Below are 15,338 nucleotides of genomic sequence, written 5' to 3'. Positions count from 1 at the left end.
AGCGCTTAGTTCAGTCCCTGGCACACAGTAAGTGCTTAACAAATACCATTATTATTATTATTATTATGTGCTTAATAAATACCTTATCACTACCACTACTACACCTTCCCCACCCCCAGATGCTGCCTAGTAACACCCTGATAGACAGAGAATGAGGAGGGTCTGCACAGCTCAGATAAACATACAAAAAGTGTTTCAGGGCTGGGTGTGTCTCCAAATGGGAGGAGAATGCTCAGTGGTGTAGTGGGCATAATCATTCAATCGCATTTATTGAGTGCTTACCATGTGCAGAGCACTATACTAAGCGCTTGGGAAAGTACAATACAGCAATAAAAAGGGACAGTCCCTGCCCATAACGAACTCATAGTCTGGGGGGCGGGGGAGAAGGACATCAGTACAAATAGACATCAATATAAATAAATTCTAATAGACAAGTGGAGGAGCCAGAATTAGAACCCACATCCTCTGACTCCCAAGCCTATGCTCTTACCCTGGGCCATGCTGCTTCTCTATATCCATGTCTCTGAAGCCTTGGGGGTGATTTCCGGCAGGCTCACATCTCCCCAGAAATATGGTGTCCCTGTAGTCCAAGGACTGAGTATGAAACCAGCCCAACGCAGCTGCCAAAGTACTTTTGATAGTTGACTGTGGCAGGGTGGGGCCCTCACCATGCCAACAGCCACTGGGCCCTCATTAGCTCAATCTCTCTAGAGACCCCTCCACCCCCACTCCCCTACCACGGGAGGGATTAGGGAAGGTTTTCCTGGACACGATTCCCCAGGGAAGTCAGGGAATGTTCTAAGAACAGGAAACATCTGTCTCTGATTGGGGTGAGTTAGCTGAGGCCTTGCCTGAAGGCAGGAGGATGGATTAGATGACCTCTCCAGGTCCTTCCTGAGGCCTGGGTTCAATTGAGAGGTCAGTGAAAGAGAAAGAGCGAACATCTCCATTAAACAGCAGCTCATTCAGACTATCTTCTGTCCCACCAAACCACTCAGTTTTTGTCAGGGTAAGGGTGGTGTTTGAGGGGATTCTGAACCCTGACTGCCTCCTGGAGTTAGACCTGAAATCTCAAGCACACAGCTAACTCATGGCTACATCATCCAGGTAGAGAGCTCCTGCTGCCACACTGTCTGGAAAGATGGGGGAATCCTCTACCTGATAAAGAAAGAGGGGACCTACCACTGCACCACCTAGAAGTGGGGGGGAACTTCGGCCACGTTATCTAGAAAGAGAGGTGGTCTACTGCTGCATTATCCAGAAAGGGGGGTGGGGGGGAAGCTGCCACAGTACTGTCCAGAAATCAATTTTATCTCTTAGCCTTGGCCTTGACATTTCCTATTTTGTCCATCCTCCCAACCCTCTTTTCACCCACAGCTTTCCAAAGAAGGGGAGGAACGCAGTAAGCGCTTAATTAATGTGATTGAATCGATGAATGAAGAAAAAAGCCCACCCAAATTACAACTGAATAAACCCCACCTGCACGGTCTCCACCTAAGTTCATTGCCCACCCGGCAGCCCCTTTCTGCCCGCCTCTGTCTCGGTGGCAGAGAAGCTCCCCTTAGAAGCTGCCTTGCAGGTACCAATCCCCAAGAAGACCTGCAGTAAATTGTAAACTGCCTCCCCAAATCAGCCAGATGCTACGGGCTGACAAGTCTAAGGAAAACCGAGGTCACAGACCAGCCTGTGCCCAGAAAACCGCATCCAACTCCAAAATCTATACTGATGACATAGAGCTTAAAAGCTGTTGCAGAATTCTGCTACCATAGCAGCGTGCTGACCAATGACACGATGACAGACAGGGAAACAAAGAAGAAGGCCAGCACATCCTCTGGGAGAGTGTCAGAGTGTGCGGTACCAGGATCCAGACCAAACGATAGGTCTACTGAATGGTGGACTAGGCCGGTCTTCTCATTAGCTATGTGACCTGGATCATAGTTCCACCTGTGTCACTTATGGGTCAGATGAAATATTAGAAGGCAAGATCATAAACAAGGTCACGATCATGAGGTCTGTCCCCTAGTATCGAAATTATGCTCATTTTAACTTTGTTCTGCCGGGAGGGATGGGAGAGGAGAATGAGAGACAACAATGCACAATCTCTGGGAAATCTCTGAACGGCTCCACTCCAAGTTACCTCAGAGATGTTCCTCTGAGCAGGGCTCTCTCCTTTCACCTGACCTCCCTGCTCTCCCCCAGCCCCTCAGAATCAGTCCAAAAGACCCTCTCTGAGCACCGACGACTTTGGGCTTTGCCAGATTCTGCTCCATGAGCCACTGCGCTGGGCCCGGGAGTGTGGCCTGGGTCCTGCCAGGAGGGATGGGACAGCAGTGGACAAGCTTGTGGCCAGCACAGGTATTAACTGAGCCACAGCTGGGTTGGGAGGCCAGACACCAGCTCCTGTCAACCCTACCTAACCTGGAACAAATAAATGGGATCTGACCTGACCCTACCCACTCCCTTGCCTGGCTATGTCCAGCACCACCCTTTCCTGCTTAGCCATGGCCAACCCCACCCCCGCCTTGCCCTCTGGGAGCCATTTGGAGGCCCAAGTCATCAATAATGTACTTTCCAACCAACCTCCACAGTGGGGAAAAAATGAAACAAGTAAGAAAACATATCTCAAGTTACTAGGAAGAAATAATGATGAAGACAGAGGAGCACAAACCAAAATGGGGAAAGGACTGTGTGTGTGTAAAAATAATGATAATAGTTGTGGTATTTGTTAAACATTTTCTATGTACCAAGTGTTATTCTAAGAACTGGGGTAGAAACAGAATAATTAGGTCAGACATGGTCCCTGACCCTCTAAGAGGGGAAACAAGATAATGAATTCGCATTTTGCAGTTGAGGAAACTGAGGCACAGAGAAGTGATTTTCTCAGGACCCATACAAGGCAAGTGGTGGAGCGGAGATTGGAGTCCAGTTCCTCTGACTTCCGGGCTCGTGGTCTTTCCACTAGGCTATAACGTGTGTGTGTGTGCGTGCGTGTGTGTATATGCATGTGGGCATGTGTGGTGCTGATCAATTTAATGTCTTGCTCAGTGGTTGATCTCAGAGGCCAGGGAGTGGGGGCAATGGGAGGGAGGGGGTCAGAAGCAAAGCCATGGAAAGAATGAAGAGGAGAGGGTCAGAGGGCTCAGGAGCAGCAGCAGCGGAGGAAGTTGGGAGAGGTGCCCAGAGACCAGCAGAGACAGAGAGGAGGGGGACAAAACAGCAGTGTCCTTGAGAGGAAACAGGGAAGGAGGGATAGACAGACAGGTTGAACCAAGAAGAGGGGCCTCAAAGGAGGAGGAGGAGGAGGAGGAGGAGACAGCCTCTCTAGAACCTGGCCAGGTCTGCCCATTTTTGCTAGTTAAATCGGAAACCATCAACTCCGGGGGTGTTCCAGGGTGGTGAACCTGGTCTCGGCCCCCTCTCCAGGCTGAGCAGGGAAGGTTTGGACTCTGGGGTGGGGTGGGATGGGGTTGGGGGGAAGGGAGCTTGGAGCCCTTTGGACTGCCAGCAGAGCCCTGGGCAGAGTGGTACCCTGGCCCTGGGAGAGAGCCCCAGGGGATGGAGGGGAAGGATATGCATTCAGAGATGCTCTGGGAACAGAATGGGCACCAACCAGCTACTGCAGCTGTCTTTGTTCTTAATTAATGTGTTTACCAGGCCTCTCTATCTGCTTCCAAGCTTCTTTAATGCTGGGGTGGGGGAAGAGGGGGTGTGTGTGTTATTGAGGGGGGGGGTGGTGTGTACAAGCATGTGAAGGGGGTTGAAACTACCTAGTCACCTAGGGGACCATTTTGCCTAAGGGCGTGGGGTTGGGTTGGGGGGTGGGCACCACCTGGTCACCTAGGAGATTATGCCTGGGTTTAATGCTCCCACAACTCAGTTGGACATTGAGTGACTAGCTTCTGGCCTTCCTGAGGGCGGAAGCCCTGGTGTGCACAGCTGCAGAGTCACTGCCCGGTCCTGACCAGTTCCTGGAGCCCAAACCCAGATCAACTTATCTGCTCTGGTGCAGCTCTCAGACTGCCACTGGGGCAGAGAGGCCCCACAGGGGGCAGGGGAGTCGCTGGGTCACTTGGAGAACCTTGGGCACACCTTTCTGTGGAGAGAACTGGGAAATGTTTGCACGTATGAGGCTGCAGCACCTTCTGGCAGTGGACTGTGGTGGTGGGTGAATGGGGCACCCTACCCTCCACCCTATTATCATTCCCCCATTGTGTGCTTGTGCCTGCCCGTGGTCCCAGATGAGCATGTGTGAAGGGCTGGATACCGAGTTCTGCATGTGGGGGGCTGGGCCTGGACTTCCCCAACCTCCCCGCAGCCCTCACTGCAGAGTGAGTACCCTTCCTCTCTTCCAATGGCTGAGTGGCTGACAATTCCCCTGCCTGGATGGGTGCTGTGTTGTAGTTCCCCTTGGGTCCCCATCTATTCTCCATCTCTCCATCCACTCCCTCAAAGAACTCGGTCGTTTCCATCCGGCGGGGAAGGCCAGGGAAGGGGAGGGCAGTGGGCATGCCCCATCTCAGCGACCTGGGCCGGATCCCAGGGTGGGTGGAGTCAGGACCAGGAGCCGAGGGACTCCCCACCATGTCTCTGTCTCCAATACCACGCGATGCACTGCAGCCTCGTGGCCCCGGCCCCATCCAGCGCTTGAACATTCGGCTTGGCGGCCCGAACCTTTGGCCAGGAGGGCCCACCCTCACGGCCCAGACCCTCAGTCAGAAGGGCTCCCCCCCACGGCCCGGCGGCTCTCAAAGGCCGCACCCGTGTGTCACAATTGTGCTTCGCTGCAAACCGGGCATGCCAGAGACACAGACCAAATGACCCATTGCCACTGCATTTATTGGATTCGGAAGTCTGTCGAAAGATTTGGGGTAAGAAAAAGACCCACAGAAATGTCATTCAGTTGAAGCCAATTTGGGGTTCACCAAATTTTGAGTATATTTTGTTTAGCGGAACAATATGTTCCAGGCTGTGTCTAAATCACAACCAAGCTACAGTTCCTCACCTGTGAAAACCCAGTCTGAAATATTCGGAAATGCAAAATTACAGTAAAAATACCAAACCAAACTGAATACTCAATTACAACTAGTATACTTAGCCCTATAATTCATCTGTGCCATTCTTTATATATCTCTATGTCTCTCTTTGTGGGTATATATATGCATATATATACATACATATATATATATATATATAAATGCATAAATATATACACCCCTGCATATATATTTAGTCACTTTTAATTTACCTTCCATTCTGTACATTCCATTGATTTGTAAAGCACTTAGGGAAGTCTCACACTGCATTTTTCAAGAATGCAGAAAGCTTCAAGTTGTGAACGAACAAGAATTGATCTCAAAGCCTTGGCCAGAGTCCAGCCAGCCCGTCCTTGGGAGAGCCCCAGACCTCCAGGGCCCCGCGCTGAGCCCCAGCAACACACCTTCTGCCAAGTGGCTCTGGCCCTCGCCCGCAGGGCGTCCAGCTGGGGAGGGGCAACGTCTGGGCCGCCACTACACCTCCGTCAGGTCCCCAGGTGGCAGCCCCAGACCGGTCATCCTGCCCACCCGCCAGATCTCTTCCCTGCCTCTCTCCCGCCAGCCCCGGCTGGTCGTGGCCGGCTGTCCCTCCCACCTTCCACCCCGCGGGTACGCTAAACACCAGGAGGGAGCCGGGAATGGATGCAAAGCATAAATTAACTAAAAAATATCTACAAAGCTGTTACTACATAAGACCCTTGGGAAAGAAATAGTATAATTCAGAATGATTCTTCTTGGTCTCTGTCAAAGTGGCATAACAACCTGCCCAGAGCGGCCAGTCTTCGGGGGCTCGGCAGCGTCATCACCGGGGGGATCAAGATGGGGCCTTTCTCTCCTCAGACGCCCAGACTTCGCTGAGGGGTGATGGGGCCCAGGCAGTTGGCTTACGACCCATAACGATCCTAGGAAGAAACCAGAAGTAGTAGCGTCAACACTGGCAGAATGGTGTCCCAGAGCATGACGTCACTGGTGGAATGGTGCCCCAGAGTAAGACGTCATCGGCAGAGCGATGCCCCAGAGTGCGGCGTCCCCCATGGAGTCAGAGCTCGGAGCAAAGGGCCACTGGCCGAGCAGTGCCCCAGAGCGCAATCTGAGCAAACTGCCCTCAGAATCTGGGTCTTGGGGGCCAAGGGGGTGGGGGGCAGTGAGCCAAAGCACAGAGGCTATGGGGCCCTGGCTGGGCCTCCCTGGAAGGGCCGGGGGTGGCAAGGGGGAGGAGAGAAGGTGCCTGGGCACAGCGAGAGGCTACCTGAACTGGCAGGGGCCAAATATTGGAAAGGAGGGAGTGGAGGGGCCAGGGGAGGGTCCCTCCAGGAAGGAAAGGTCCCCTTCCTCTACCCCTTCTGCTCCTGCCAGAGACTTCCTGGGGCCAGGAGGCTCCCAGCGTCCCCAGAGGCCAGAGCACATGGGGCAGAGGGGGAGGGGGTTGGGGAAACCAGGCCAGATTCTGGTTGCTTGTTCCCTTCCAAAGGGAGCTGGGTCAGGTCTGGAAGTCTTCCTGAGGCTGAAGCGCTCATGATCCCGAGGCAGGCCTCAGCACAAACATCAGGTCATCAGCTCCAGAATGCCATGAAAATTCTTGGGCCAGACTAGAGGGCTTGGCAAACAGCGCTCCCAGCCTCGCCCCTTACCAGGTTTTAAGGTTCTGTTGGAGATTGTGGCCAGAACCACCCCGTGGGAGCTGCTTGTGCAACACAAAGCTGAAAGGCCTGGTCTGGCTGCATTGCTCAGATTGCAAACTAGTTCTAGCGTGGAAGGGGGTGAGGTGGATGCCCGTGTCCACTCTCGGGACCACGGGCTCCCTGCGACCAGCCCCGAGACGCACGTGCGAGGCTTTGCTGACCTGAATGGAGTTCATGACTCCGTTGGCAAGGACAGACAGCTTCCCGGCCACGGACCTCACGCCTTCTTTGAACTGGGTCATGTCGGGTGCCGATGGCAAGACGCTGCTCAAGTTGTAGTTTCCTGTATGGAGAAGGCACAGCCTGGCATCATTCCCTGGGGCCAGGGTGCAAATCCCCAAAACGGTGGGCAGGGACCATATCTACTTGCTCTATTGGACTCTCCCAAATGCTTAGCCAGTGCTCTGTGCAAGGTGGACTATAAGCTCCCAGGGCAGGGACTGTGTCTACTTGCTCTTGGGTACTCTCCCAAATGCTCGGCCCCAGTAGGTGCTCCGCCAATACTGTCTATCAAATGATTGGCTGACTGAGTCCTCAATCTCCCAGAACCCAAGACCCCAGCAGACACCACCCCAAACTCCCACCAACTGATCTCCCAACTCCACAGGGGCGCTCAGCAGACCTCTTTCAGCGTCCTTTCCCTGGGTGGGGTCGGGGACGGGGTATACTCAGGGTGGTATTCCTCACTCGGGTGACTCAGGGCCAGAGGGGCTAATTCTCCTCTCCTCGGTCCCGCCCCTGTCGGTCCCCAAGCCCCCTGCCCCCAGCAGCTCCTGGGAAGCAGCAGTGAGTGCCATTTGGAAGCCAAGACCAAAGGACGTCATGTTGGCTCCCTCCCATGAGCGTCCATTTGCTTCCCACTCTTGGGTTTTCATTCATTCATTCATTCATTCGTATTTATTGAGCGCTTACTATGTGCAGAGCACTGTACTAAGCGCTTGGAATTTACAAATTGGCAACAGACAGAGACAGTCCCTTCACATTGAAAGGCTTACAATCTGGGGAGAAAGGAGCTGCCGTTTTCTGTAATGACCCTACGCCTGTCCTCGCCCACCCAGCCTTCGAGCTACATGGGATAGGTGGGACAGGTCTGTGCTGAAATGTTCCTCTTGTTTCCAGCACCCCAGCATTTAGCTCAGTGCTTGGCCCAGAGTAATAACCAACACTGTAACTACTGACGGGCCAGGCCAGACACACCCGCGCTCCCGTGCCCACTTCGGAGAACTCAGAGACCTCAGACTTACACAGCTTGAGTCTGAGCCACAGCAACTCAATGTCTGTGGAGAAATAGCCCTCACACTTTGCAGCCCACCCCGGCCCCAAGGCCCAACCCTCCTCGGCTCTGTGACCCTGCCTCTCCAGTCCCTGGGCCCTCCAACTTCCCAGAAAATTCTCAAAGAGGTGGGAGAGGGGAGGAGGCCCAACCCAGCCCACGAGAGGGGGAGAAAGGGGGAGGGCTCTCTGGACCCCCACTCGATTGGGGCTAGTCATGGGGCCTCTCATGGGTCAAACCCGCAGCCTTTGGTCAGAGAGACCAGGAGACCCACATGTTAACACATGTTCTCTCTTTCTCTCTCACACACACACACACACACACACACACACACACACACACACACACAATCAGCCAGCCTCCGTGCTGGCAGGAGAGAGAGTGGAAGGGGAGGGGTGGGGGAAGGCGCTAAGGTCCCAAGACGTTTGCAGCCAGAAGCGCCTGCGAAGGATTTTGAGAATTGCGGACTTCATTGCTCAGCCAGTGTTTCCAATCAATCATGCTTCTCTAGACCAGAAGCAACCAAAAACAGATTTGTGAAAATTAATGAAACTCCAGTCTGTGTAACTAAATCTCCTTGGGCAAAGCTGAAACAACACTGTGATCTAGGACATATACACACAAACACACACACTCTCTCCTCTCTGGGCCCCTTGCCCTACCCCCCATCCCTCCAATCAGGAAATGGCTGCAAAACCATCTCCTAGATGGCCAGATGTCCATCCATCTTCCTAAGTCCATGGCTGCCCTGGCCTTGGGCCCCGCTGGCTTTGGGCCCCTCTGGCTTTAAGGCTTCCAGAAGGGCTAAAAAGTCATCCTGTTCTGGACAGGGAGGCAAACACAATTATCTCTGGGAAGGCCACTGTTTTGGAACGATCCCAGAAATATCTATTTTCTGCCTGGGGGCATTAAGCACAGGCTGCACATGGTTCCGGAGACCCGAGCCCAGGGCCTTATCACCTTTCCCCTGCTCCTCCGGCCCAATTCTCAGGGGTCTCTACGCATCTCTGGCTGCCCAGAGAGGGCCAGGCTTGGCTTACTGTCAAGGCCAGCAGTTTCCCCTCACTGCACAGGTTGCTCCCCACGACTTATCCCTCAGCAGTACTCAGAAGCCAGCAGTTTCTGTCCGGTGCCCGGTAAAACATTCCTAGAAACGGTCTGGAGGCAGTAGCACCTCCCGGTGAGGAATCCTGCTCCAGCTGTTCCTCGTCACCTTCCATGGGGTGGCCGGGACCCCGGTCTCTTGGCAGCTCGTTTCGTGCCCTGCCTGGAAGACTGTGTGTGCATATGAGCAACGCGCACACACACCCACTGCTCTACTGGCCCCCAGTCCACAGAAGCCCTCACACTCAGCCACACCTCCCATCCTCATACATACGGGCACACATGCGCACGCACTCCCTCCCCCCTCAACACGCATGCGCGCACGAATGCACAAACAGCCTTGGAAGGAAGCCGAGCCTTGCGGAAAGAGCACAGGATGGCCTGGAAGTCAGGAGACCAGAGTTCTGATGCTTGCTCTCCCCAGCCTGCTATATGACTTCAAAGTCACTGAATCTCTCTGGGCCTCAGTTTCCCCATCTGTAAAACTGTGAGGCTGTGAACCTCATGAGAATCAGGCCCTGTCCAAACTGATTTCTTTCAATCAACCCCAGCACTTAGCACAGAGCTTGGCGTAGAGCTGGGGCTTAATAAACTGGTTACCGCACATTCATTCTCTTTAGCTGCTTGACTCCTCCCCCTCTGGTGACTTTGTTCCTTTTCCTTTTGTCCACAAAGCCGGACCCGGCCATGTGACGAAGCAGCTGATCGACCAGCGGCCGGGGTCCAGGGCTCGGAAAGCTTCTCCTTTGTCTGACCAGTGGCCGCCGGGACCTTCCTGAGCCTCGGAGCCCAGGTAAGGTTGAGTTTGGCCACTGGGGTGTTGGGCTTCGGCCCGGCCAGGGTCACGGCCCCGCAGGGACCGCTGCCCCGTGTCTCGGGGTCAGGGATTGTTAGGACGCGTCTCCACTGACCTCTCGGAAAATCCCTGAGTGTGGCCCCGACACCGCCCGCCCTCCTGGGAGCCACCTCCGCTTCAGGCCCAACCCGCCGTGGTGGAGCCCGAGAACAGGGCTGCCTCTGCGAACACGGCCCACAGCCCACCACTGCCACCTTCCCAATTGGGGCCCAAGGATAGAGATGTGTCAGCCAACACGGCCCATGGCCACGCCTCTGCTGCCGAATGGGGACATTTTAAGAACGGAAGAGACTGGAAGGTGATGTGTCTTCAGACCCTAGGCGTCCTATCCTGAAGACTCTCTGGGCCCCAGAGAGGCCGCTTTTCCCGCTCCCGTGCCCGGCCCACACGCCCGTCTGCCATACCTGCTTGGTGCTTCCTCTGGTCATCAAACAGGTCGGCGGAGCTAATGGACGAGCTCGCAGATAGTCTCTCCAGCCTGGCCCTCGTCTCGTACTGGGAAAGAAGAGGACAAAGAAAGGAGCTCTCCCTGGGGTCCAGAGCTGCCGGCGACCACGACGATGACACTGAGCCTGGCCCCCGGCCACTTCCAGGGTGGCTCCCTGGCCACCAGACCTCCTCTGCCCACATCCCCTCCAGACTGGCTTCCCTCCTGAACCAGCTGGGCCACGCCAGGAGTAGGGGAGGAGGCTGGAAACCCTCTTGGAAACATACTCCCTGCTGCTGCTGCCACCGCCAGCAACAAGAGAGCCCTATTCTTCTTCTTATTATTGTATTTGTTAAGCACTTATTATGTGTCAAACACTGTTCCAAATGCTGGGGTAGATACAAGTTGATCAGGTTGGGCACTGTTCCATATGGGGCTCACAGTTTGCAGCATGGCTTAGTGGAAAGAGCCTGGGCTTGGGAGGCAGAGGTCGTAGGTTCTAATCCCAGCTCCGCCACCTGTCAGCTGTGTGACTTTGGGCAAGTCACAACTTCTCTATGCCTCAGTACCTCATCTGTAAAATGGGGACTGTGAGCCCCACGTGGGACAACCTACCTTGTACCTCCCCCAGTGCTTAGAACAGTGCTTGGCACATAATAAGAGCTTAACAAATACCATCATCATCACCATCAAGTGGCAGAGCCAGGATTAGAAACCAGGTCCTCTGACTCCTAGGCCTGAGTTCTTTCTATTAGGCCACACTGGTTCTCCAGTGTGCTAAAAGGTGCAGTGTGTACCCAACAAGAGCAATATTTCTGCCCAATACCAACAGTTTGTATATGTTCTTTCTTTTTACACAAGATATTGCCACCAGACTCTGCACCCAGGGAGCACCCTGCCATTCTAAGAGTTCTTTACTAGACGGTGAGAGAGGAGCCGCTCTGGTCAGCCGATGAACTGGATTCTGGGCGCCCTTGGGAAGGAGGGAGAAATCCAGCTGTGAGTGGGCGAGCATGGCTCTGAGACCTCTCCAGAGAATCCCCATGGGAGAGGTGGAGGGGACGTGGGCCAGTGGGGAGTGAAGTGGGCCTCTCCTTCCATCCCCAACCCTCCAAAATTGTGGACCATTCTGTGCTGATTCCCTTGACAACTTCCTCACATCCTGAATCTGTTCATGATTCTGAATTGGTTTGGCACCCCTCCACACCCACCCCCCACCTCTTGTTTGGCAAAAGGCATCAGGAAAAGAGGCCAGAAGAGTTGCGGGAAGTGAGGGGGAGTCCAGGAGTGCGGCGGTAGGTGGGTCGGGGACAGACTGGGAGAGCAGCAGGGAGCGGGAAAGAAGAAATGTCAGTTCTTGAATGATGGACTGATCTTGGAAGGAAGAGACCCTGGGTCTGGGATGAGGAGGAGGAGGGAGGAGGAGGAAGGCTCCAGAGCTGAAGTCCTTTCTCCTCCTCCTCCTCACTCTGAGATCATCTGCACCTCCTGCAACCATCGCGGCCCGGAACAGCCAAAGCGTGAACACGTACGTCGGCATGGTCTTGCCTTCCAAAATACATGTCAGAAGAAATGGCCTTGACGTGGCCAAACTTTTTCTGGGCCTCGTCGGTAGTACCAGGCGGCTCGTAATCTGGCTTGCGGCGAGAAGCTGACCTGCGACAAAGACCGAGGGCACGTAAGTGGCCACCAGACCAACCCCATTTGATGGGACCCTGGGGCAGGAAGGGCCTTTCTGGACTGCAAGACCCCAGCAGCCCCTGGGAGGCCAAGGTGCTGGAGCAGAAAAGGAGGGCAGCCTGACAGCGGGATGCTCGGTGGGGATTCAGAGAGGGGAATGCCACGGGGCTCCGCCCCAGCACTGCCATCGCCAAACACATTCCAAATCCCTTCTTCCCTATTTTGCCCGGGGCCAGTGTTTACATCAGCACCTCTGGCTGAAGTTACGTTGCGGCAATGGGCATTCAGCAGCTTCCCCTCTCCAGAACTCCCCACTGTAACTTATGGGACTTTCTTTCTAGATGGGCACAAAATGCTTGTCAGAGGGATAAAGGTCCAAGCCATACCTGTCTGAAGAGCCGGCCACTTTGGAACTGGGAATCAGGTCTGTGTCTCTGGCACTCTCTTTATTCCAAAAGGAATCTGAGCTGTCGTCCCACTTGCTGCTGAAAGGACTGGACCTCATCTCTGTTGGATCTTCAAAGTATCTGGGAGGAAAAAAGAGCGAATGGTCCAAGTTCGGTACCGCCCTGCCCCCGGCCGGTTGAGCCCCCTGCTCGGACTCTTTGCTCTCCAGTCCCTTGCTCGCCCACCCTACCCCCTGCCTGGCCCCCAGCTCCCGTGGGCAGGCTTGCCCAGACTAAGGAAAGGAGAGAGTGCGAGAAGGCCCCACTGTCCTCGGCCCTGTTCCCGGCAGCCAGGCGTGCAGATCGTGCTTAGGGTGACGGGAGGAATAAAAATTTCTTATTCTTGAAAGTCTGGCTGTGCCAAAGTACCAATTAAATGAGATAAATACAGTGAAAGTCTTTTGGAAAAATGAAAGCTCTACTCAGATTCAAAGCATTATTAATAACCAGCCCTGCAGCAGCTAATTGTACTTGCTCAACAATTCCTAAAAGGCAAAAAGTGAAAACCCTTCTGTCAGTTGTTTGTCAAGCCAGGTGTCACCTAGATCGCACTATTTAAAAGTGGCCTCAGAGTTGGAGCAGTGTATTCTGCTGAGGAGAACAGTAACACAAATACCATTTTAGACTGATATTTGCATGCCCCAGAAACACACATGGAGCAGGGCAAAACCCTTCCATTCCCACAGTCCCTGCTCCGTGGCCTTGAAACATGAACGAGAGCAAGACCAAGGTCACTCAGCAGGTAAGTGGCGCAGCTGGGATTAGAACCCACGTCCTCTGACTACCAGGCCCGTGCTCTTTCCACCAGGCCCCGCTGCTCCTCTGGAACCCTTCTGTAATAAAAGTAGGTCTCCATTCTTAAGGAGAGACCACGCTTCCTTCCCCTGGGACCCTGTCATGGGGCTCACAGTTTTAATTCTCATTTTACAGACGAGGTGATTGAGGCCCAGAGAAGTGAAGTGACTTGCCCAAGGACACAATGCAGAGAAGTGATGGAGTCAGGATTAAGATCCAGATCCTTCCAAGTCCCAGGCCTGTGCTGTACCAAAACTCCTCACCATAGGCTTTAAGGTCCTCAATTGGCTCTTTCCGTGGACTTATCCTCACTTCTCTCTCACTACAACCCAGCCCACATACTTTGCCCTTAAACCCTACCTACTCCCTGTGCCTTGATCTCCTCTTACTGTCCACCCTTTGCCCACAACTTCCCTCCTGCCTGGAACTCCGTCCCTCTTCATATCAACAGACCAGCAACCTCCCCATCTTCAAAGCCCTCCGAAAATCACGTCTCCTCCAAGGCTTCCTTCGCTAACCCCTCGTCTCCCCATCCTACTGGCCATCTCTTGTCGTTGCCTCTGCATTTAGATCTGGAGCCCCTGAGCATTTGAACACTCACCTCATCCCCACAGCATTCTATCTTACGCTGTGCCGCGTCCCCTATCTGTCGTTTATTTCAATGTCAGTCTCCCGCGCTACACTGCAAGCTCCTTGAGGATTGCGTCTACCAACTCTATTGCCACTGTATTCTCTCATGTGCTTATTACAATGCTCTGTAGACAGTAAGTGCTCAATATATGCCACTGAATGACTGACTGATGTTGCCATCATTCTCTTGTACAAAATAATGAATAATGAAATTAACTCCCATATGACTGTATCTTAGCCTAGGAGACAAGCGACAAGTCTGGGGTCCAGGTTAAGTTACTATTATGATATTAAGCACTTATGCGTCAAACACTGTTCTAAGCACTGGGATAGATACAAGTTATCAGGTCAGATAAAATCTCTGTCCCTCATGGGGTTTATGGTCTAAGAATGGGCATTGAATGCCCATTTTACAGATGAGGAAACTGAGGCACAGAGAAGTGAAGGGACTTGTCCAAGGTCACCTAGCAGGTACATGGTGGAGCTGGGATTAGAACTCAGACCCGGGCTCTCTCCATTAGGTCCTGCTGCTCCTCTGGAACCATTTGGAAAGATCAGTCGAAGCTCCACTCTGTTCTCAGAGAGAGAGGCTATGCTTCCTTCCCTGGGAGACCTGAAGTTCACCCTTACAGCCAGCCGGGACACATCCTTCTGTGCCCTGCTGGCCTCAGGTGACTCACAGAGCCTCACGGGGCTGACTAGTTTGCTCAATCTGCACTGAGTGGCCGCTGTGGGCAGAGCGCTGAACTTGGAGGAGCGCAAGAGAGTGAGTAGACCATCCCTGCCCTCGAGAAGCTTACCATCTACTGTTTGCGGAGCACTTGCTGAGCATGTGGGAGAATACAATAGAGTTGCCAGACCCTAATCCTTGGCCCCACAGCACTTTATAGACATATCTTTATATTCTGCCATTTCCCATCATTTATTTTAATGTCCTTCTGCCCCCTAGATGGTGAGCCTCCTTGTAGGCAGGAACTGTATCTACCAACTCTATCAAACTGCACTCTCCCAAGTGCTCAGCACAGTGCTCTGCAGACTGTAAGAGTGCTTGATAAATACCATTGATTGATTGATTCACTGACACGACTCCTGCCTTTCAGGGGCTTACGGTCTTACTGCTAGCAGGAAGAAAACCCTGACAGGGCTTGGATCGACCACTTTCAATGCCCTGGTCTCTCTTCTGAACTTTCTTTGTCCCACTGGAATGAGCCCGCTTCACTACCAATCTTCCTCTGCTTGGCTCCTCCCAAGCGTCCTGCACCGGTGGGCTGACCGGTGCCCGGGAACCGACCGTTCCCAGGACACACAAGCCTGCCCGACGCCCTGGCCCATCATCTCTCCGTCTATCCATCCATCCACCCTGATTCTGCTCTGCTCCGTGAGGCCTCTCAGCCCTCAAATCCTCTGAAACC

The 15,338-nt window shown here is 53.7% G+C and overlaps 1 protein-coding gene across 2 annotated transcripts in view; it reads right to left on the bottom strand.

Moving 5' to 3' along the window:
• Positions 1 to 4,815: 4,815 nt before the first annotated feature.
• ARFGAP3 (ADP ribosylation factor GTPase activating protein 3) overlaps positions 4,816 to 15,338 on the bottom strand; it is a 31,564-nt gene continuing 21,041 nt past the window's right edge. For both annotated transcript variants that reach the window (XM_029078774.2, XM_029078773.2), the window contains exons 12-16: positions 12,442 to 12,582; positions 11,908 to 12,031; positions 10,353 to 10,443; positions 6,877 to 6,998; positions 4,816 to 5,935 (exon numbers count right to left, since the gene is read on the bottom strand). In XM_029078774.2, the coding sequence (XP_028934607.1) occupies positions 5,918 to 5,935; positions 6,877 to 6,998; positions 10,353 to 10,443; positions 11,908 to 12,031; positions 12,442 to 12,582 (496 nt within the window). In that variant the 3' untranslated portion in view covers positions 4,816 to 5,917. The remainder of the gene's footprint in view (positions 5,936 to 6,876; positions 6,999 to 10,352; positions 10,444 to 11,907; positions 12,032 to 12,441; positions 12,583 to 15,338) is intronic.

Source organism: Ornithorhynchus anatinus, chromosome 14, assembly GCF_004115215.2.
Source record: "Ornithorhynchus anatinus isolate Pmale09 chromosome 14, mOrnAna1.pri.v4, whole genome shotgun sequence".
In the NCBI taxonomy this organism is placed as follows: Eukaryota; Metazoa; Chordata; class Mammalia; order Monotremata; family Ornithorhynchidae; genus Ornithorhynchus; species Ornithorhynchus anatinus.
The sequence above is the reverse complement of the archived record's forward strand: the minus strand, read 5'-3'. Positions and strand labels throughout refer to the sequence as shown.